Source organism: Diuraphis noxia, unplaced genomic scaffold (assembly GCF_037042655.1).
Source record: "Diuraphis noxia isolate RWA-SAM2 unplaced genomic scaffold, SU_Dnox_SAM2 contig0002, whole genome shotgun sequence".
Lineage (NCBI taxonomy): Eukaryota > Metazoa > Arthropoda > Insecta > Hemiptera > Aphididae > Diuraphis > Diuraphis noxia.
The window spans coordinates 47,639,582-47,664,809 of record NW_028301712.1 but is presented as its reverse complement, the minus strand read 5'-3'; the positions used below and the strand labels follow the sequence as shown (position 1 = coordinate 47,664,809).

General features: G+C 27.6%; 1 protein-coding gene across 2 annotated transcripts in view; it reads left to right on the top strand.

Annotated features, from left to right (window-relative positions):
* Positions 1 to 25,228, top strand: part of ssp6 (PDZ domain-containing short spindle 6) — a 39,604-nt gene that overhangs the window by 10,598 nt on the left and 3,778 nt on the right. Inside the window, exons 2-8 of one of the 2 annotated variants that reach the window (XM_015517514.2) lie at positions 14,724 to 14,843; positions 15,353 to 15,455; positions 15,535 to 15,662; positions 15,777 to 15,966; positions 18,946 to 19,141; positions 21,171 to 21,388; positions 22,334 to 22,606. In XM_015517514.2, coding sequence (XP_015373000.2) covers positions 14,724 to 14,843; positions 15,353 to 15,455; positions 15,535 to 15,662; positions 15,777 to 15,966; positions 18,946 to 19,141; positions 21,171 to 21,388; positions 22,334 to 22,606 — 1,228 coding nt within the window. The remainder of the gene's footprint in view (positions 1 to 14,723; positions 14,844 to 15,352; positions 15,456 to 15,534; positions 15,663 to 15,776; positions 15,967 to 18,945; positions 19,142 to 21,170; positions 21,389 to 22,333; positions 22,607 to 25,228) is intronic. The other variant, XM_015517516.2, reaches the window with a different exon arrangement.

The window sequence follows — 25,228 nt, the reverse complement described above, 5'->3', positions numbered from 1 at the left end:
CTTTATGATGTGTAATATTATACTATTATTTATATATACACTTAATATATAAAACATACTTTTCATATATTATTACAAATATGAAACGATGCATAACAGTTAAATAATTTTAAGATATTTTAATAAGAAATACATAATATTATTTTTGGGTTGTTTTTGTTTATCTCTTAATTACAACGTAAAATTGAGTAACCTATTTTTCGTTTTAAAAATGCATTACGTAGATGTATTTTCCGTATTTCCCGTATTTTATAATCTTCTATAATTTTGTTTATGAATATTATTTTATGAATTTTTGATAATAATAAAAAAAATATATATATATATTAGCATAATCTAATTTTCAGACTTCTATTGTTGATATAATCATAGAATATTAGAATATACGAGCAATAAAAAAATAGTTTATATTTTTATTTTTTGATAAAAAACAGACGTAGTCAGTTAACATAGAAATTAACAGTCAGTATACACACATTTAAAGCCTATACATAATTGTTTTTAACAATATTTTTTAATGTTACTTGTGTTACTACAATAATGTTGATATTTATTTTAACCAGGTATAATTTTTTTAATATTTGGATTTAAAAATAATTGATAATATTATTTGTACAACATTCCTAATAAAAATACTATTTATTAATTTAATAATGGAGTATTCTATAGTGATACCAATTTTAGTTTTCAAATGAGAACCTACACTTTTAATACAATTTGTGAATTAAATTATTTTTCTGAAATGTTGGCGTATTGTAATTGCAATTTGAACGAACAATTCTCGAGTTATTCTTCTTTAAATACTTAGAATAATTAATTATTAAAAGTATAATATTATTTAATTACGTTTTGAAAATTATTGGGTAATATATTAATTTAATAAGAGGTTTGTAATATTAAAAAATTGTCCGAGTACCTATACTTATTACTATCATTATTAATAAATATTTTATATTGTATAGGTACTCATTTTTAATTATTGAGGTCGTATACCCATTTACAAAGTATTCAATGAACGATGATCCTTGATCCTTAATATTTAAAGCAGATAACTTTAATACTTTTCGTTCAAAATTTGAGAACACGTCATAATTTTCAGAAAAATCATCTGATTCACAATTTGCATTAAAACATGCAGGTACTCATTTGAAAATAATATATCGTCACAGAATACTCCTTAAATGTTTTATTTACACAAAAATGTGTGTAAGCATGCTAAAGAATTACCCTCTATAATATTACGAGTATATTATGACGTTGCTCAATTTATATATATTATCATTGATATCGACGGTCATTGCAGCGTATTGGTTAGTTAATTTGGGTAATCGATGTAATAAGCCGTATCTGCGTTTATAAAGCAAAGCTCATGTTGAAATTTTTAAATTTCCAATTGTTTTCGAGTAATATTCGTACAAAAACGGTTCAATTAACGATTAATTGAAAAACTGTTCGATTTGGCGCATTATAGCATTTACCAATAACGGCAATAACAATAAAATTATAATTTATAATTGCAATATATCGTTACCACGGCAACGGTTTGTTATAAACCGCAGCTGTGCCGTTATCACGGGGTAATTTTGCATAATAACAATATGCAGGTGTATTTATAAACGTCGTAGAAATTGAAATGTAACACTTTCTCTTCCGCGGTGGCTGACCGTGGCGAGTGTGACACTGCTGTCGTCTATATTTGCACATTTATAATACATACAATATACAAATATACAATTTAATAAGACAACAATAAGCATATGATGTAGCCATGTAGGTACTTCAGTAGCGTAAATTATGTATGATATTACCATATAGAATAAATGCCATTATATTATATAATTAAAGTGATTCGTCTTTTGAACCGAAATAAGGGATCGAGTGTAATATTATGGTATAATAACAACGGTATTATAAATTTTAACGATACGATTTCCGCAACGCGCAGGGACGTTTAAATTTAGATTGTGTTATTATATTGGCGCCACACCAAAACGTTCAGCGGAACCGCTAAACATTCATAACATTAATCCAGGTATTACTGCCGTCATCATAAAATACGATTATTAAGTTACCTAACAATTTAAACAATCGCAATCCATCTCGTTCTACGTCGTCCAAGTTCTAATATAATATATCATAATAAAATTTGAAATATATTAATACGAGCACAAACTGCGGACGTTATCTCTTATTAGGCGCGTTGTAGTCACCCGCCGCAGCTTGACCCGTTTCAGTATTTGTCTGTTAATAGTAGTATTCAATAATAATAATAATAATTATTATTATAATCGTGTACTGAGTTGGTAACGATATGATATTAATATTAATATTTCATATATGTATATTTATTTGTAATGTATATAGTTATAAGTTATTGTAGTACAGTATTTGTTGAAATCCGGAATGGTGTTGAAAGCGGCGTGTATACTCGTTAGTCGTTATGTTTTTTTTTGTTTTCGAAGAAAGTTTTCACCAAACCGCAAAAACGCTCGTAATGGACACTTCGGATATTTTTTAACATACTGCAGCCATATAACATTTAGTGAACATACGTTACATCTGCAATCGCCTCTCAAGACGTAGTCTAAGACAAATAAACACTGTATACACTTACCACTTATGACTTACAAATACAATAAGTTTGCTCATATGGTTTTCTAGATTTTTTTATATACGCATTTCAAACCATTCAGGCGGATAACCTGCGTGCGCATGTAAATAGTATTTAACAATATATTATATCGACTGTGGGGATTATCACGTTATTTATTATATAAATATTGTCAAAGTATAACATTTTTTTTTCGATATAGTATTTACGATGTAAGTAGTAAACCTATACAAATGACTGGAGTTTTATGCCATATATTAGGATTTTCGATATGGTGGAAGAGAGGTTAATGGGATAGGTAAAATTAATTTTTCGGCCGCTCAATTTACTTAATAATAACAATAATTAACGTTATAAAATATTGTAAAATTGTTTGTTTTTTCTTTTTAATTGAATTTAAAATTATAAAATATAATCGATTTTTCAAGCAAATGTTCTTCAACAATTCTACTTACTTCTTCTTCTATAAAGTCAAATTTTAATAAATATTATTGTCTTTTAACTTAATTTAACAAATGAATAAAAGAATGTATGTTTATCAAATGCAATAACAAAGTAAACAAACGTTAAATCACTTTGAACTAATCAAAATAAATATAGTCTGTCTTATAATCATAAATTCATAAATAAATAAATAAATAATAATTATAATGTTGTTAGTAAAATTTTCATTCATTAGGTTTATATTTATTACTAGATAAGCTTTTTAAAAAATCTAACCTTGCAGTTATTAGAATAGAAGTCGTGTTTTATTATTCACAATGACGATGGACGAACTTGTTTATTATTGCTTATCAATCAGGAATCGATAATAAAGTTCATCCATTATCGCAATTTATATTATTCTTTAAACATCATATTAGAGGCCAGGCTCCCTTATAATCAATTTATCTTGGAGAACCCCTGAAAATGAAATAAAAATTCTAGTTCCTACCCAATATAGTGGGACGTAATTCGTGTATACCTTTTTTACGGGACGCAAGGCAACTATCAGTCGGGATATACGAACTTGAAGAAGATTTACGGACAAACTATTGGATAAACTTTTGTAACACACATTTTGGTACAAACGTTTTTTGTCTTAAGTAATAATTGTTTTCATTACATTAAGTTTCATTATGTTATATTATTATCTCCGCTAGTAACTATAATAACCTACTAGTATTATAGTTAATTGCTGATGTATGAATAAATCCTATTGGTTAACCTTGTTCGAAACGATCTATATAGTACGATATTGTCTGAGTATTAAAACTGACGTATTTATGTTACTGGCAAAAAGAGGTATGATATCTGCAAAACATTTATGTTATTATACATTTGTGTTGTACTATATCTAATACTTACTGAATATGTGTACGTTGTACCTACAACCCATATACAATAGTATATATTATTTCAATCGAACGTTGAAATATTGTCGTTATTAAAAAAAATTAATACAATGACAATTAGTCTTATGCAACCTATAACAAATGCAGCATAAAGTATTCAGATAATAGTTGTATATCCCCACTTCGCCGGGGGTAAATTAGCAAACATAAAATATAGTATTTTGGTTTTAGTATATATACATCAGTTTACGAACAAATCAGCGTCAGTATGTAATTATATTTGGTTTTGTAAACCAATTCTACCGAGATAAGCAACCGCCTATGGTAAATTTAATGTAGGCATTTGGTTTATTTTTGAATGTAGTTTAAACTACACTCTACAACTTACTGATATTTCCAACAAACTCTGAAATTTAATTAAAAATCAATCTAGTTTTTTTCGAGTATACCTATAAGATACAAACATACATTAATTTATAACAGGGTTTAACAAAAATATCTGACAAAAAAAAGATGCTGGTTAGAGAAGGAAATTATATGAATAATAAATAATTTAAGAAATATTGTGTCATGTCAGGAAACTCAAAATAGTATTTTGAAAAAAGTTATTATGCTTTAAATTAATTTACTCCAAAAACATATTGATATTTAAAAAGTTCAAAAGTATAAACTACTTGGCTTAGATAAATGTTTTTAGTATCAAAATTTTTCTTATAATCAGATTTACAAATTGGATATTTGGAAATTTTAAAAATAAATTGAAATAAATTTTTAAATTATTATTTTCAGTCTCAAGAAATATTATTATGATATAATTTATGTAGTGCAATTTGTTTATAAATTGTACAAAAGAAAACGATTTTAAAAAAAGGCGGGTAAGTCGTGGATGTCGCTCTGCTGTACAGTAGGTTACAAGTGGGTTACTGTAATGGGTGGAATTAAATTTGAATCCAATGATATTATATCATTGTACACGAAAAACGATTCTGAGCGAAGTCGGTTTATCTATCTAGGATATATTATAGATTATTAAAAATGTTCAAATCTTAGATTTAAAAAGAAAATTTTTTATGAATTTCTAGTTTGAAATAATTTGCGAATTTTCGTGATTTTCGTGATTTTTACATATGTTGTCAAAATTCAAACTTTGAATGCTTGTAAAAAAAAATTGTGACTACGCATTTCTTTTATTTTTCAATTGCTATTGTAAAAATATGATAGGAGCCATGTATTAAATTTTCAAATCTTAGATATAAAAGGAAATTTTTTTATGAATTTCTAGCATAAAATAATTTACGAATTTTCATGATTTTTACATAATATGTTGTCAAAACTCAAACTTTGAATGCTTATAAAAAAAATTGTGACTAAATATTTCTTTTATTTTGCAACTACTATTGTAAAATTATGTTAGTAGCCTTGTATTAAATTTTCAAATCTTAGAATTAAAAAGAAAAACTTTTATGAATTTCTATCTAAGATAATTTGAACATTGCCGTAATTTTTACGTATTTAGTCAAAATTTTAACTTTAAATGCTTATAAAAAAAAATCGTGCCTACGTATTTTTAATATTTTTTAACTGCTATTGTTACAAGTTGTTAGAAGCCTTGCATTAAATTTTCAAGCTTTTCTACCGAACAAATAATTTTTTATCGATATTTATAGAAAAAAAAACTAAAAAGTTGAAAAATTAAAATGTCAGTAAACAGCTCAAAACAAATCTAAATATTTTGAAAATTTTATGAAATATATAAAATGCCTATATAAACATTCAGTGAAAATTTCAAGTATCTGCGGTCATTTGTTTTAGAGTTACACCAAAATAAGGAAATCGCTAAAAGTGAAAATACAATGTTGTAAAAATTTAAATTTCAAATGCTCATAAAAATTTAATTTGAATTTCCGGTGAAATTTTTATTTGTGATAAAGATTGAAAAACTCGTAAGGAATCTTGTATTAAATTTTGAAATCTTAGATTTAAAAATAAAATTTTTTATGAATTTCTAGCTTAATATAATTTGTGAATTTTCGTGATTTTTACGTATTTTGTCAAAATTCAAACTTTGAATGCTTATAAAAAAAAAATGGTGACTATGAATTTATTTTATTTTTCAACTGCTATTATAACAATACGTTAAAAGCCTTGTATTAAATTTTCAAGCTTTTCTGCTTAACAAATAAATTTTTATCAATATTAATTTAAAAAAAGCTAATAATGATCGAAAATTTCATATGCCTATGAATTGTTCAACTTAAGTCGAAATTTTTTGAAAATTGCACGGTGGATAGAATATACTTATATAAATATTCTGTGAAAATTTCATGTATCTATGGTCATTCGTTTTAAAGTTACATCAAAAACCAAAATCAATTTTGTCGAAAAATGAGTATGCGTAAAATTTCCCGTTTTTCCCTTAATTTTTAGTTTGTTTTTCTCGATTATTTAGAAAAGTATTAAGAATCTTTTACTTTTGACCCCCCAAAGTACCAACTAGATTCACTTTCTGATCGAACGAGGTACTGAAGTCAAAAATCGAAGCATTTTTACTGCCCCAAAACGTGATGACAGACACAAAAAAATAAATAAATAAAAACACACATCATGGTAAAATCAATACATTCATCGCTCCGCTCAGAATCTAAAATATTAATTATATCAAAAGTTATTGCAGACGCGTCAGTTTTTTCTGTAACACTCTGTATATGGAAATTGTATAGGTATAGGGTCTCTTTTCTTTTTGTAACCATTAGCAACCTTGTGCACAAACAATTTTTTTTCAATTTTTATGATCTAAAACGAAATTCCTGCATTAGTCATCCTGGCACAAGCTAAGAGTTTCAAGGAACAAGAGTGTTAAATTTGGTGCCAATTGATTCAGTGGTTTCTGGAGATTATCAAATACTAACCAATTATGTACAGTTATTATTGCTTATATATATATATTATAGAATTACACCTACCTACCTACCTACTTATTTATTTACATTGACATTCGGAGGGAAAGTGAAGTAGAATTTTGTGTCTGTCAGTATATATATACATATGTATATAATATAATATTATTATTAGGTATTATTAGAAACAGTGTCCGGTTGTATTTGTTTTCACCATATTATGTGATATGTCGGAACTAACTATTAATATTATATAGGTACCTATACTTAATAATATAATATTGTATGTACGCACTCGGATATATAATATAATATGAACGTAAATCGTAGTACACAATAGGTATCAGAATAATTCATAAGTGATTATTTCACCGACCACGTCCGACGATCCGTAATCATTGTTTTCCTTATGTAGACTGTTGTAGTTGTGAACCGTTTTATATTGTTTGCTAAACACACATGCACGCACCGAGAGGATGCGTGTGTCTTCGTTTAAATATATAGGACGTGAATTACACATTTATACGTCGTGTTCTCTAGTCACTAGAGTCTAGTGTATTATAATATTATTATTATAGGCGATTTACCCGTCGACCGCCCGTAGCGATTAGTTGACGATCATTCTTTGGTTTATATAATATTATAATTGTTGAGAATTTTCTCACGCATGGTCTAGTGCGCATGTTTTTTTAACGTCACCCTACTGCTGTCGAGGCCATAAAATGTCCATTATTATTTCACGTAATTTCTTTGTTATTTTTCAAAATAACCTATAGTCTTGTACTTTTTATTGATTAATAGGAAATCATCTAAAATTAACGAAAACATAGTTTGTTGAATAATAATTATACTATGAACTAATTATTTTTGCTGCTGTCATTATTTATAAACCGTATATAAGTCATAAGTGCATATATATGCGTATATTGTACATTATACAAAATATGTTGTGACACAAGTTTTATCTATAATATCAGAGGTACTTATTAGTTATTTCTTTGCCTTTTGATTGAACTAATAATTATTTATTAATTTGTTTTGTTTTCTTGTACAAACAAAATTACAGTTTTTGAACAACTAAAATTTGATTTTATTAATTGAACCTTATTTAATGTATATTAATAACAATTGCTGCAATTGAATTGCATGTAAATAAATATGTAATAAGTATGTTGATTATTGGTTGATAATTGATATTGATCATTGATCGTTGATAATTTAATCATACATTTAAGCTTACCTAGTATTTACGTATTACGCAGCATATTAATAATAAATTTATGTTTGGAATAAAACTCCAAATATATGCAATATGCATAATATTATTTCACTGATAAAAAATTGGTTATCATTGAATTAAATTAAAGTGTAAAGTAACTAAAATCCTATAGATAATTAGCATACAATTGTTGAATCTTTCGATGCTTAGGTTATGATATGATGAAAATGTTTGGAAATGATTATGTTATTTTGTTTACAACGTGATTTATTCAGTAGGTCATTTTTGAGGAGCACGTAGGAATTCAATTCAAAAACATTTCGGTTCAATGTAAGATGTAAAAAACCAGAAACTATACTTAGTCTATTTCAGTTTTTCGATATAATATATTATAACATAGTATTATATGTGACATTTGATGGTAATAACTTTATTAATATTTTGTTTTATTAAAAACTAAACATTATATTTATATATTTAGGAAGACTTTGTACATGGTACATCTATTTAATTGCTAGGTATTTTAAATGCTCCATTGAACTATTGAATCATAGAATAAGTGAATATATATTTTTAAGCCTTAAGCTTAATCAACATACTGAATAGAAATAGTTTGACTTTCAATAGCATAAACCTTAAAATGTACTGGATTTTATACGATATAAAATAAGACGTGTTTTGTATAATTCAATTTTGTCTCGTCTCAAATATTAAAACCTGAATGAGTTAAATACTGTACGAGGTCAATCAGAGCAAACTGTCTCAAATAAAAGCATTGTATATTGTAGAGTAATTTCTGAATTGGAGGGGAAGTAACACTGAGTTGTCGTTATGAATTATAATTTAAATCTAACGAATAATAAGCCCGTTTTTCATGACAACCATTATATTATTATAAGTATATATAACATATAAGTATATTTTATGTTATATGTGTGTATAATACTGGGTATTATATATGTATTATGTATATCCCGGCGAAGGCCGTATCGAAGGTGAAATTCAAATAAATTATAAATAATAATAGAATTTAAAAGTAGCTAATAACGGCATTAACGCCATTTAGTGCGTGCTTGTGTATAATGATCTTATGCTTCGTATCTACATTTATTATAAACAAAACAATTGTATCCAAATTTACACTAGGTTTAAACTTTTTATGTGATTCACCTATAACAACCCTTTTTGTTCTTTAATGAAGCAGTTATTCAAAACTTAATTTTTGGAATCTTTAAATGTACACTTAAAGACCACATTCTCAAATTTTTTAAATTTTTTGTACCACTTAAGGAGTGCCCTTCTGCAACACAAACTTCTGTTTTTCAAATGAGAACCTTCCTTTTTACTATAAATTTTTTATTGAATATTTATTTTTTGGAATTTTTTATGTACCCAAAACTTGGACGAGTAGTTTCAGTTATTTAAATGTTTATCCTAAGAATAATAGTCCTTATAAAAGCGGTTTTACAAAAGTATAAAACAGATGTATTATTGGATTTAGTATATTTATTATACTTAGGCCATTTTTATAAACTATTAATATTAATCACCAATATTTTCAAATCACTATAAAGTATATACCCTCTATTTTTTTAAAACCCATTATCATAACCTATAATCCTTATAAATAAATATTGCATTCGAATAAGGGGTATGAGGGTCCTCATTTAAAAAAAGAAGTTTGAGTCACCACAAGACATTCCTTAAGTACTAGTACTTCCTACCCTAAACCTTAAAAAAATGGTCTGGGTATATTTAAAAATTTCAAAAATCATAACTAAAGGAAAAAATGAGGATGGAGCATGAAAATTGTTCATTTTGTCTATAAAAGTTTAAAGTAGTTTCTGTTTCAGTAAAAGAATGATTTAAAAACTTATAATTTTGCTTTTCGATAAAATTACAAAACTTATAAACGCCTCTTTAATTTATAGTTACAATTTTAAATATTTCACAAATTTAACATTGTATAAATGCAAATATGTTTTAATAGCATTGCATTTATGGGTATATGATTTAAAGTAGGGTTTATATCAAATATTCACATAATATATATATGTATGTATATATATATATATATATATATATATATTATGTATTTTTAAATTTTAATAATTACATATAGTTAACATAATATTCAGTATTTAGGTCCTAAAAATAATAATGATTATAATATAATATTAATATAATACCGACCTATATCTTTTCTAAAATTAATTATTGAAATATTGTAATAAAATTTGGATTTGTATTTTTATCATTAATTTCACAGCGTATTGATATGTAATCATACTGGCTATTTTCAGTTCTCGTTTGTTGTGCCAATTATTATTTTTAAAAGTGAAAGATTCTTGAAATCCTCCAAACACTCAGCTTACCTTAAACGGAGTTATAGAGGTTAGCCGTTAGGATTTTCAAAAGTTTATTTTAAAATATATTAATTTATGTTTAATATTTAGATGCATTATCATAATTTGGGTTATTTTATTCATTGGTCCATAATTAATATTATAGTGTTTTGCTACAAACGCTGCAATGGACGATGAGAGAAAACTATGTGTTCCTACGTATTTGGAGAGTCCAGTTTGGTGTCATAATTCTTTTTCCTGTTATAACTATAAGCCCAAAAGTGATTACTTACATAGTAACATGTGAAACACCGTTGTGTTAAATGCGTGGGAATATTATGTCTATAATCATGTATTCGATTATTTCATAAAATATTTGAATTTACTTTCGCTAACAACATTATTATTTTCAATGACTAGTTTTAATGTAATAATTATTGTTATGGTGTAACTTGTATTTAGATGTCCATAATGATAAAAATATTAAATATATATGTCATTAAAAACTTATTATAAAAAATTAACAGCACTGTATATTTTATTATTCAATATATTCCCACGTATTTTTTTTTTTTATTATTATTACTTAGTAAAAGTATTTATTTTACTAAATCAATAGTTAAAGTTATCAAGTTTGGTCTGAATTTTCTGTGTTACCTTTTTAGATTCCTTTTATATGTGTGAATAGAATTATATTTTTATTTATGATTTATTAGAAATTACTATAATAATTTGACTTATTTTCAAAAAAAAAAATTACTTTTAGATTGTTATTGTCAATAACGATTGTTTATGAATAATATTACGTCATATTATTATAATTTTGTATTTGTATTGCTGAACAGTGAACACATCATGACAAACATAACATACAGTACCTACTAATAGCATTATAAAATAAATAAAATAATAAAATCGGATACCTAATACAATAAAATATTTTTAATTTATTTTTTTCAACATAGAAATGTTTTTGGGCTGGATATAACTTTTTTTTTACTGAATATTTTGCGACACCGATTTTCATAACAGTTTGTTTATTACTTTAGAAACGTAAACCAACAATAAATAATAAAAAAAATTTAGTTAAATTCTTTAAAAAATTAAGCACGTTACAAGATATTAATTTCCCACTGTACTTTATGATTCCTCAATTACTCAACTTTCCTGTAATATTATTATTATTATTTTTTTAAAATTAATTAGATTATTTATTTTTATAATATTTTAAACTGGTGGTGTTTGTATATTTTAAAGTTTTAAGCATATTTTTCTAATTTTCAATGCCTGAACGCAAGCATAATTTATTTGTAACAAATTGAATGCTTGTTCATTAAAATGATTCATATACTTATAGTTTTGATTTTGTACTAACGCGACTATCATAATATAACATAATTATTATTTATTAATAAAGTTTATTCATTTGAAATTTGAAATTAAGTGCTTTTGCTTTTAGAATACTAATTTTAAACTTTCAATTTCACAAAATGCACGTGCCACCGTCAAATGTATCCACATTTTTATTCAAAATTCTATACGTTAATGCATTTTCTAACTAATTAATATTTAATTCACGTGCAACATATTGTGTCTAGAAATGAAATTTAAAATTGTATTATTTTCCTCATTCGATTATTACCTAAATCAATAGCTCATCATCATGTTTGATATATTATATCATTGTATGTTATAGCTTTACAAAATTATTTATTTATTTCAAACAAGTAGATGTTTATTTATTTTTTTTTTTTAACTGTACATATGTATATCCTCGGAAACATAGGCCATTGGGCTTAAAACGAAATAATTAACTAGATATTAATTGTGTGGTTACTAAATCTAAGTGTTAATTATACTTTTGTTTAGAGATTGGCGATTAGGTTAGGTGATGAACTGGATGATATTTGCTATAGATTGCAAGTTTTATTTAATAACAATTGCAATCGATCATATATTATTTTTGTTTAGTATTTCGTAAAGTTAGGTTTTTAGTATCAATATATTAAGTTTTATTTATTTTTTATAATTGATAATTGTTAAATTTGTTGATTCCTATAAAAATATACCTCATTTACCATTGTTTCAGAGTAATAAATATTTTCACTTCATTATTATTTTACTAGTTTTTTACAGGTGTTTGTTCAAATGTAAAACTGTTGTTGGTAATACTGATGAATGTATATTGAGCCTAGTTTGCTATAAACCAATAACTTATTTACGCATTTATTCACATAAATCATTATTCGTTATTACCGATTAGAATTTTATTGTTATTATGTGACAAGGGCATTTTTTTAAATACTAAATAGATAAATTTAAACATACATTTTTCTGTTTACACTCAGAATACAAATGACGTGGGTACAGTAGTATACATTGGAAATATGATAAATTATTATCTTCAATTGGAATGTACATAACTTATAGATTAAGTTTTAAAATAAAAAAAAAATATGTCGTTCATTATTAAGTTATAAATTCTTATAAAATATTCACTGTAACTTTGGCTCTTATCGAACATCGAACAAATTCGGTTGTGTTTTATTTATTCATTGTAGTAGTTAGTGGAGTAAAATTTTATACAACGCCGTATTTGCTATCTGATATTTTTGTACGTATTAAAATATAGTAGGTATAATATGAGTTTTTACGGAGTAATATACTACAGTGGCGATAGAATAAACACCATAGTATAGTGTTTTAACACTATCTATCTATCTCTCACTAGAATCTGCCCACTTTTCAGGAGGGTACCTATTGTATTATTATTTATTATTAAGTAATATTCTTATGTGTGTAAAGTTAAATAGAATTGTACTCATATAAATAGTTACGATAATTATGACATAACGCATACCTCCTCTCTACGCCTCTATGTATTATTGCCAGAGGCAACTGCTTTTCAGACCAGCCTCCTATTACAGAAAAACGAGTTTAGCCCTTGCTCCATCTGATATCATCGTACAGAAGTCGCTATATTATGATATATTTAGTAGTAACCATTTTGTGTACATGCAAGCCTTATACGAAGAGTGTATAGTGTATACGACGTAATATTTTTTTTTATTAAATTTATTTGGTAAATCTTGTGCGTGATTTATTAAATTATATCTTATATATTATATAGTCATATAGGTATATATACAAATTGGAATAATGTAAAAAAAATAAAATGAAAATGACTAATTTTCTGGTACCATCGTAAATATATATGTAAAACCTAGATTTTTGATATTTACCAAAATTTTGGTAAATTTTGTGTATTTTAGTACCTATACTTCACAATTTTTTTGTTTCCACATTCGCCCTAAAATGGCTATATTGCTTTCACTAGATGTTTTACATTTAGATACCTAGGTACCTGTATAATTATTATAATATAGACTCTTACGTTTTTACTCTTCAAAAAATATTCGTAGTATGTTTTAATCATAGGTGTTTAAATATTTTGTTGCGCAAGACAATATTGGTACAAAAACAAGTAGTTTATCTAAACGATATTATGTGCTTGTTGTTCTTCAGGTAAATTTGGCAAATCGAAATGTCATGGGTCGTTAACACGTGAAAATAAATAGTTGATATAAATGCATATAACAGTTTGTAAAATGTTTATCATATATTCCCGCGGCAATTAACGTAAAATTCTTTTCGTATAAACTACGTAAATTTATAATTTTTTAATTTTTGTTATTTTTTGAATCCATTTTCTGATTTATTAAGATTTTTCTTCATCTTTGTTCGGCGTAATAGGCATTTGATGAATATCTTATATTTAATAGATTTATAGTGGAAAAATAATTATATCCAAAGATATACTACCCACGATTTATAGATATATTATTTTAAACTATTTGCGTCTTAATAAAGGTGTCTGAATTTTTCAGTTATTTATTAGTACCTATATATATATATATTTGTTAGTTTATTAATACGGATATAGGTACCTACGTTTACATGTAAATATATGTGATAATTATTTTGACTAGCTATATTGACATTATATGATTGTGTATAATATTTAATTATTCTAATAGTATACATCCACAATAGAGTATTTTAGTAAATCACGGAAGTAGGAAATAGTTAGTGAATCAAATTACACGCCTTAATACGTAATGCGACATTTAACTGTTTTTTGGGCAAATGATTATCATTTAAATTATAATTTGAATATATGTGTAAACATTGTAAACTTATGTCGGACGTCAGTACAAACATTATATAATGAAAGCGGGATTCGATGATTGTTTAGTTGATATAAATGTAATAGCATTGGAAAATAAATATCAAATATATAAATTATTTATGTTTTAGAATCAGATACTCGACCGAGTGAAATGTGATCATGTAACTGTTACAAAACCAGAAGAAGATCGACGGAGAAGGACCATAATTGTTGAGAAAAAAAATGGAAGTTATGGCTTTATGCTTCAAGTAAATATTATTTGTATTTACATTTTTTTAGTACGGATTTCTGACTAGTGATCACTAATCATTACTATTTTTAAAATTAAATAGCTACTATTATAATATAAAATATAATTTTTTTTATCGAATAAACGAAATTGATTTTTTTTTCAATAACTATCTATTCACCATTATTAATTTATATTTAATAACATATTGTTCTATGTCATTGTCGATTGACAGTAACTTTGTAGTGTAACTGTAGTGAAAAAACCTATAGTTCACGCTTAGTATATTTCTTCAGTTATCACTAAATTCTAGGAATTTTATAGATACTGAATAATAAATATTGAACTGATACATATGGAGTATTTACATGTTTTGTCTATAAAACTGACGACAAAGTGTACATTTTATTTTTTTATTTATGACTAGCGCGTCTTATATGCTTATAAATTATAACAATAGACGTAGATACCTAGATAATATATAATTTACTATACATTAAATGGTTTTATATATATATTTTTTTAAAGAGTTATGGCATTCACTATAAAAAAGAGCAGGAGATTGAAATGATAACGTATGTGGATCACGTAGACTACGATGGACCGGCATATAGAGCTGGGATGAGAGAAGGTAAATTATTTAATTGATTTTTCATATACTCGTATTCGTGGAAAAAACAAAATAACTGACATTTTGTGGATTGTTGTAGGTGACGTAATATTGTCAATAAATGGCGTCGACATGGAAAAAGCTGACCATAAAGCATTGGTAAGCTTTATAAAAAGCTGTGATTCACGAATGAGAATGGTGGTGCTATTTGAAGACTGCGTGCGAAAGGTGAGAATTTGAATAATTGAATATAAGAACAATATATAAACTCATCGTTGTGCCTATACATACTATATTTATAGTGTATATGGGGTAAGTTAAAAAATAATGTATTTTCTATAGGTCGACTTACACATGAGATATATACAACTTCAGCGTACGCTTCAGGCCAAAGTCGAAGAACTAGAAAAGGTCGAAATCAAAGAGAGAGAGCTCATGGAAGGAAAATGGAAAACGCACAGTTTACCGGCAAGAAAAAAGTCTAGTCATTCTTCTAAAGACGCTGCCAACCAAAAAATATTGACTGAAAACGGTAATTGTACCCTATTTACGTTAAAATAACTTTAAATATACGTTTATCTTTATTTACGATATTTTTCCCATAAAATCACTATCCTAATAACTAATATTACCTATAATATCACAGAATTTTGTTTTTATTTTATTCCCTTCAATCAGTTTTTGGCTTTTACTTTCGAGTGTAGAGAAATAAATTATACAAATTCTATTATAAACTTGTGAATAACAATTATAACGTAAGATTTTAAATTTCTACCGAACCGATTTACATGGATTTTCTTCAACCTATAAGTTTAAAGTTGAATTGTTTATTGAAAATACTACAAAAACTTAATCAATTAAGTTTATTCGAAAACATTGTTGCATTTCGTGTAAAAAGCTACGTGAGTTTCCGCATGTAGTGTGCACGCGCACCACACACATCATATTTATAAGTTATTACGTAGGTTCTCCTTATGCTTCGTCAACTTTACTGTTGCGACGGTTTCTTTTTATCTATTAAACGTCAAACGAAATAGTTGTTAACAGCGGCATGGTATTAGTACGGTATGCATGGGTTTTAATATAGGCGCAGCTATTACAAAACGATTGAACGATGGGTCAGCTAGAATTTTAACTTAAAAATAACAATTGAGTATGTCATATTATAAAATTATAGCTTAAAAAGTCAATATTTATTTTATTTTTAAAAATTTTTGTGGGAAAGTTTCGCACTGCAGGTTACAGCTATTTGAGTAGTAGTAATAGCGAGTAATTGGTTGTGTGCCCAGGCACAGCTCGGGTTCGAACCGGAACCATAATGTGATATCTCAACCTGTCTGTAAATATTGTAATTTTTAACAATCATATATGACTATTTAATGTTAATGCTGTACTGGCATACTATATATGTACCTACCAAATAATAATGAATTTACATTAAGATAATAATAATTCTTTACTGCTCTACTAACGCTACAAATACTTAAATATTTTTGTATACAGTCGTTGAAAGATCACAGAATACAGCTAGGAATCTACTTTTGAGATATTTTACAATTAAACCACACGAAACAAACTTGTTGCATTTCAGATAATAATATTTTAATTTAATTTAATTTTTCCAGGTTATTTGCGTTTCAAGATTTCGAACGTGAATAACCTACTAATACGGAATGTCACATAATTTATTTTGTGATACATTGCAGCAGTTGATACTACAGTCACACTCGTAGCAAAAAATTTTAGTTTATTTGACGTTTTCGCCGATACTAACATGCCACGCGTAATGTGAAAAATAATTTCGAATTTTCACACAATTTTTAGTAATCACATTTTACATTCAAAATGCCACTCAAATACCTATTTTTCTTTACTAATCATTACCATAACACTTATACCTACCAATTAATCATTTTTGTATAATTTCATAATAATTTGTATTGTTATAGTTTTCGTATTCATCATAGTTTGTATACTTAGACTTATACTTTCTCGATTGATGAAATACTCGTTTCAGGGATGATTTAATATCTAATGAAATAAGCAGTTTAAAAACCATGGAAATAAAAAATTAGGGTTAATATTTGTGTATCATTATTATTTATTATTATGCATAAATTCAATTTATCGTTTTAAGAAAATAACTAGAGGTATTATGCATAACTTATAGAACTTACAGGATCTTATTAATTAAGCTTATTGTTCAGATTTTTTAGTGGTTGGCTTACTAAAAATTCTGTCAATAAAATTTATTTATTTGCTTAAAGTCTAAAAATATTATAAAATTAATCATATTAAAAAAAATTATAACTCAGTTATAAATATTAGTTAATGTATAAACTTATAAAGTACATTTATTTATATTAATTTTAATAAGTGTAGTACAGTAGTTAATCGATAATTCGAAAAACTCCATCATAAATCGAACTAAACGCTTAGTCCTCTGAGTTAACATCTATGATTAGAAGAAAATATACATGTATTCCGGACCCCTCGATAATTCAAAATGTCAGTCGGTAGTATACCCTCTACAATTCGAAATTTTTTTTCCAGAACCTCTATTATTTGAATTTCCTTAAACGCGATTATATGTATGTTCATGTGTATAAAGATTATGTACGAGTACAATCTATTTAGTATTTGATGTACTCGTAATGAAACTAATAACCAAGGTGATTAAAATCTATTATTGTACTTTACCTACATAATCCAGACTTTAATTATACCATTTAACTAAAATAAACTTCTGCAACTGGTAAATAGTAAGTTGTTGAAATCGAATAAAACGTAGTCAGTCGGAATATGGGCTCCGTAAAGTATAGGTAGTGTTTATCGATTGCCGACAAAAAAAGTGTTCGCAATAGTTGAAGTAGTAAAATATTGTTATTTTTCACCTCTCTTTAATTCAAATTAGTTTATTTTTCCCCGATTATTCGAACACTCGATAAATCGAAAACCTCTATATAAATCGAATTTTTAGCTCAGTCCACTGAATTTTGAATTATCGAGAGACTATACTGTATAATATTAGTATTAACCAATTAATAAAATAGTTTTAATTATAAAAAAGCATAGGTATAGGTTATATTATAATGTACGTATTTTACAAATAACTATAATAAAGTAATTGGTAGGTAACCCACTTATTTAATCTTAATTTTGATTTAAAACGTTTGAAAATCTATACAAACGTATTTGGAATATAAACCGGTTTCAGCAATAATTAACTTCAAAATTCAGATTTTTGACTTTACGTAATTATGTTTTATAATTATATACTGCAAACATATTAATCATTAATTGGTAAATTATATTTTCACAATATTCAACAACATTTTAAAATTATCATTGTTAATAGTACGGTATAAATAAGGTAATACGCGTATGATATTATTCAAACTTTTTTCAAATCAATTTTATCAATACCTAAACTTAATAGTTAAATTATTATATAATGGTAAGCTCATATATTGTTATTTTCAAGTTTCAACATGCATTGATTTAATTACAGGTGAAAGTTCTATGTCTAGGCCTACATTATCGACTGAAGACGTGGCCAAAGTGCAGCCAATTTATGTGCCCAAACAAAATTTTATGTTGGCTTATCGACCACACCATTTCATCGATCAGCACGGACGTTCCTACTACTTGCATCAGCCTGCCACTGCCATAATCAATGGAGATTCAAGTTACGTCGGTTGGCACAGGTAATAGAATATGTATATATTATGTCCATTACAGTATTGCAATTTTAAATTATAGTTAACTTTGTGTTAGACATTGGTACCAGTTTTATTATGCAAAAGTAGAAACAAAACCCTAATTAGTAATTACTAATTAATTACTGGCACGCCTATTATCATGCTAATTTTAATGATATAATATGAACTAGAAATCATGGAAATATATTAATGCAAATAGTATAATCAAATACAATTGTAGGTATACTTTAACAGTTATAATTTAATATGTAATATTTATTTTTATCTTTGTTACACTAATTAAATATTTAAGGAAAAAAATAAAAGTAAATTAATTATACTTTCACTCATCTTAATGTTAAGTTGTTATTCATAATGTGAAATAATCATTATTTGTTTATGATGAACGAACCTAATTACTACAATTATTCAAGCAATATCATGTTATTTATTTGGTAATTACGTGAACTTTAAATGTTAACATTTTCAAAGATATCGATAAAACAATTATGTATGTTCAAATTATTATAACGGTTTGCGTCATATATTTCTATATAGGTAGTCGTTAAATTTGGTTTATTTCATAATAATTACATATAGGTACTCAATCATACAGGTGTGCTTTAATAAAAAAAATAGCCAACCTTGCTCTGAAAAGTAAAATGTAATAATATAAAATAATAAAGTATCACTAGGTACTCATTTGTACCGACAATTATTTTAATAATTTAGTCCTGATTTTCTTAATCATTATGTAAAATATTAAGTATAAGTAGATAGCTACACTGCTACAGTATAGTAGTATCGATGTCGGTGAGGTTTTAACTCATCGTAACGATGAAAAATCGTATATGGTCCCGTTGGACGCTTTTTGTGTAAACGTTCAACTATACTTTGTTCTATATAATTATTAACATTATGATATTCTGTAATAATGTAAATAAAAACGAAATACCTACTAGATGGATATAAATGCTCCTGTAGCTTCGATTCAACCCAAACAAGGCATGTGATACATGCGGGTCTGTTAATTGGGATCAAGCCATCGATAATCGAGCGTGTAGTTTTTATCTGCGGGGCGAATATTAATTTAGATTATCGAACACAACACTAAACAGACCACTATTGTAACAGAGCCCTTAAATTGGCGGCGTTTATCAGGATGGCATGAGAATATAGTTTCTCCCTGTCATTGTCGATGAAGGAGAGTGTTTATTTTCCTTTTCATTGCGAAGTAAATTAATATCTTTTCGCTTTGGGCTTTATTTTTCACAGTTGACTTATTATTTTACCGTACAAAATATAAAATATACTTGTCTTGTAGTCATAAAGGCAATTAATAATGTTCTAGCCACTCTATCGAGTCTATCAGCTCATTGTATAGTGACTATATAGCTTATACTGGCTGCATGAATGACGTATTATAATATCATAATAAATATTTTTAACATATGGAAAATTCAACTATACATTATGATTTCTGTAAGTATTTATATGAGATAAATTACGAGTGAAGTCCTAATAATTATAGTATTTATAATATTTATGTAATTGGTACATATATAAATAGTAACACATATTACCTACGTCATGGTGGTGTCACTAGAATTTTTCGTTTTTAGAAAATGGGCTAAAAATAACAATAATAATTTTTGTTGACGAATTATAATTTTTACCAACCTTAAATTTTTTTGAGAGAAAAACCTTTTTTTCCAATTTTTATACTCATGGTGTTCTGGAACAGATGAGCAAAGAATAATGAATAATGATGAAGATTAATAATATTGTGGCCGACGACATAATATTATATAATTTATAATCGCCATTCGCCACAATAATATCAATATTCAGCGCCAACACATTCGTTAACTGTTTTCTTTACACGGTTCTTTTTTCTTCTCGTTTTACCCTAGAATATAATATATGATCATCAATGTACTTATGTACATTAACCCATAGGCCATAGGCATCAATCATCAACGTATATATACTGATATGTATATACATTAACATACCGTGTATTTTGAATTTTCAGCAATCGTTCAATTAACAGCAGCAAAAGCTGCGACCAACAGGAAAACTGGGCGCCACCGGATCAACTGGTTCAGCAGAGAAGACGATCACATTACGTGGTGGAAGTCAGCCGGCGGTGCAGCACATCGTCGGACGTGCCAAATCGTTCGCAGCAACAGCAGCCGCATTGCAAACAGCACAACTTCACCAACAGAGCATCGCAGCGGTCTTCATCACAAGGTAAATATTGGATATCTGGTATTACGATAATATGCACATACTCGTCCGTATAATATAAAAAACAATAATGCTCATATCTATATAATTTTTAAATCCCAATTAATTTACGTCGTCGGAATAAAACTACCGTGGAAAGATTTTACTTAGGTACCTACAAATTACATAATATAATATATATATATTATAAATTATACGTACTACGTTCACGGGCTCGATTTGATAAGAGCATTGTTTTTAATAAGCTGTTGATTTATAGACAATTTTAACACAGAATATTATATTTCAACTTCCAACCATATAAGTATATATACTTGAAACAAATTATAGGGGTCGGTGAATCTAATAATATCTCCCTGTTATCCCCTTACTTCCTGATTCCCAACAAACAACCTGGATTGCGTCTATGCGTGCCAATAATATAATAACAATAATTATACGTTTGTATGTATAGGTAATTTAATTATAGTAGAACTTGCACAACTCGAAAAACATAAATAGTAGGTGACATATAAAATCATACCTATTTATATAATATATATATACAGTATGTAATTTACCCGAAACGTCCTAAAATAATAACTCGCTCGCGTCAACTGAAAAATAACTTTGAAAGTATGTATATTGTATTGAATATTTTCTTGTCTCTATTTATTTGTTTTCGAGTTGCACAAGTCCTGCTGCGGTCGCGGCCGCGTAAATGCGTAACACGTGGCGTTATTTATACCTATATGAATTGCTTTGAAGCCGCTTTGCACCTTTACACTTACACTTTACACTCTATCACATCTCGTATGTATACTTAAATATAACACGATAGGTGGTGGCGTATTTATTTTTAATTCTCTACTTCTTCTATTTCATCTGTACTTCTTTTACATATTCTTCTTCTTCTTCTTCTTTTCCGTTTTTGTTTGTTTGTTGTTTCCTGTATGCTTTCCGGTGTAGGCGATAACTGTCCGCGATGGGGTTGCATACGCACCGGTGGCGGCGCATCCGGTCGGCGGAGGAACGATGGCGGCGGAGGACACGACGCCGACGACGACGACGACGACGACAACAACGACTACGACGACGACGATGGAGGCAGCATGGAGGCGTACGATCTTGCGGCGGACGGTGGAGCGGCCTGCTGCCCGGGATCGCGGTGCGTGCCCACCAGGAGACATCGACGCAGGCGCAAGTCATCGTCAGCGCGTGGCGGTCGCGACAAAAGCCCAGGCAAGCTACGACTGCTGTTCCAGCGGTCCCGACGACCTCGATGTTGGCCGAGTTGCTTGTCGCTGTTGTTCGGTGGATGCCGACTTAGTGGTTGTTGTTGTGGTTTTGGTCTTCGCACACGCACTTGAAATCTTGAAATCGTATACATAATAATGTATAATACGCATCATATATATACTATCTTGTTGTTATTGATTTTGTTATGACTTTATAGTTAGCAGTATCGTAGACAGTGTATGTTATGTAGTAATGTTTTAGTATATCTAGTATATAGTACATAGATACTAGATAGTATATACCTTAAGTATAATATACCACACACGCGTCCTCTGCCCACCCGTACCTCACTTACTCGCAAAGCTGCACGTCTATTATACGCCTATTATACTATAAAGATAATAATGTTATTGCATAGTATTCGTCGTTGTCTTTTTTCCATAACATATTATATACCTACCTATAAATACTTTTTTAATATACATATTTTTTTCTTTTCTTAAAATTTTACTCCAAACGCATATACATAAATATTATGTTATATATACATCATGATATTGTATGCATGATAGGTTTGTATATACGTATATGTATACGCATACACCGGTGAATAATTGTTCATATTTTTGTTTTTGAGTTTTAGTTGTTATTATTTTTAAATACATTCATAACTATATTATTGACAATGCTCAAATTGAAGGGAACTTCTTCTTCTTCTAAACAAAAAATGTTTGCTTTCTCTTATTGTCATGTTTATATCCTATAATAAATAATTTTTTTTTTTAATATTCGAGCACGAAATTTGACTTACACTTTTACATCCCCCTTAGGGGAGATCAGAATTCTGATTTTTTCCTAATTCAAGCACCGGGTGATATAAGTAATTAATAGTGGTGGCTAAGACTGCAGGGGTAATTTTTTTTATGTTTCTGGACATTGTTGCACGCACGTTCCTTACAATGTTCCAATCGTTATAACAGTATTAATATATACATATATTGTATTATACACGAACAACTATAGTAGGTACTTACATTACTTTTTAACGTTTTTTTTTTTGCACCTTTCCAGTTAAAAACAGAATTTATTATCGAATCGTCGTTGCAAAAATACATAAAATTATATTATAATTTATCATTAAACATTAATGTTGCCGACCCTGTCCCTTTAATGCTATTCTATCATGTAGTAACTCGGGTGCTCGATATTACCGACCTAATATATACTACTTTGATACTACGCGTTTATATTTTTATTGTTTTTTTTTTTTTTCATTTATGTATTTTATAATTATATAAATGATATTACCTTTTTTATGTCTTTTACGCGTGTACAAGTGTTGTCATTTGTATAAACACGTTGTATAGGAACACTTATTTGTGTGAGAAATATATTATTTTATCCGTTTAAGACAAATTATTATATATTATTATGTTTAATAATAGATATTAAACGCATGGATTTATAAGTTTATTTATTATTATTTTTTAGCCATGTCTTGCATGTCAGTAGAATTTACGGTTTATGTGATACACTAACTGCAGTGGCGTAGCCAGGATTTTGCTTTTGGTGGCTGATAATTTATTACAAAAAGAATGTTTGATTCTATTATGATCCCTCATAAGTCTTGTATGATGCTGATACCACAACAGTGGTTAACGTTTTATACTTTTGCCGTAACCTTCGCACAAATTACAATTTTAACACATACCTAATATGGTAACGTATACGTAATACATTCACAGAACACCGTAAATGTTTTTGAATTTTTCGCATCCCTCTCAGTCCCCTGGCCATGCCACAGACTAGTAAGCTAGTAACTACTATAATAATATCTTTGTATATAATATGGATACCTTATATCGTCGAAATGTGTCGGAGTTAACTGATAACAAATAATGATGATGTGCAGCCCGTATTTAAATAGCAATATAATAACTCCAAAATCGTCTTCAGCTATAGGAATATTGCCTATATGAGTATATAAAATTGCACTTTGTCGCACGAAACTTGGGCATAAATTGTAATATGCATTTGCATTTTTAATTTGCACGTAACTCGTAAAGGGCAAAAAAATTGTATTCAGGTGCCAGACACGCGTGGTGGGTATTTTTAAACATTTATTTTTGCGCTTATTCAGATTCTAGCTTGTACAGCCAAATCACTTCGGTATGCAAGTATTGGTCACCTCTAGTCAACAATCTAAAACACGGTGTTCGCATTTTGTTTATATTATATGGTTCATTGACATCAAACACGATTCGTTTACATTATTTTATTATAAATTGAACTTAAAATATTTTTGCATGTACGATGTACCTAACTAATCGATGTACGTACCTAGGAATTAAACGTTACAACCATTGGATAAAAATTAATTCAATAGTGTACCTATACCTACTATACAACAGAAGTTCACCAATTTCAGTGATTTTCTCATCGTTCCTATTATTTTTATTTTTTTAATGGCATATTTTAATTTCATATTCTGTTCTTCCGTAGCAAAATATTTTTTGAAGTACTTCGGTACAGAAAATAATCAAATTCAAAACATTAAAGTTTATAATAAGTATTTTAAGTGTGGATGAGTGAAGGGATGGATCAATGTTTTGCGGAGAACTACTC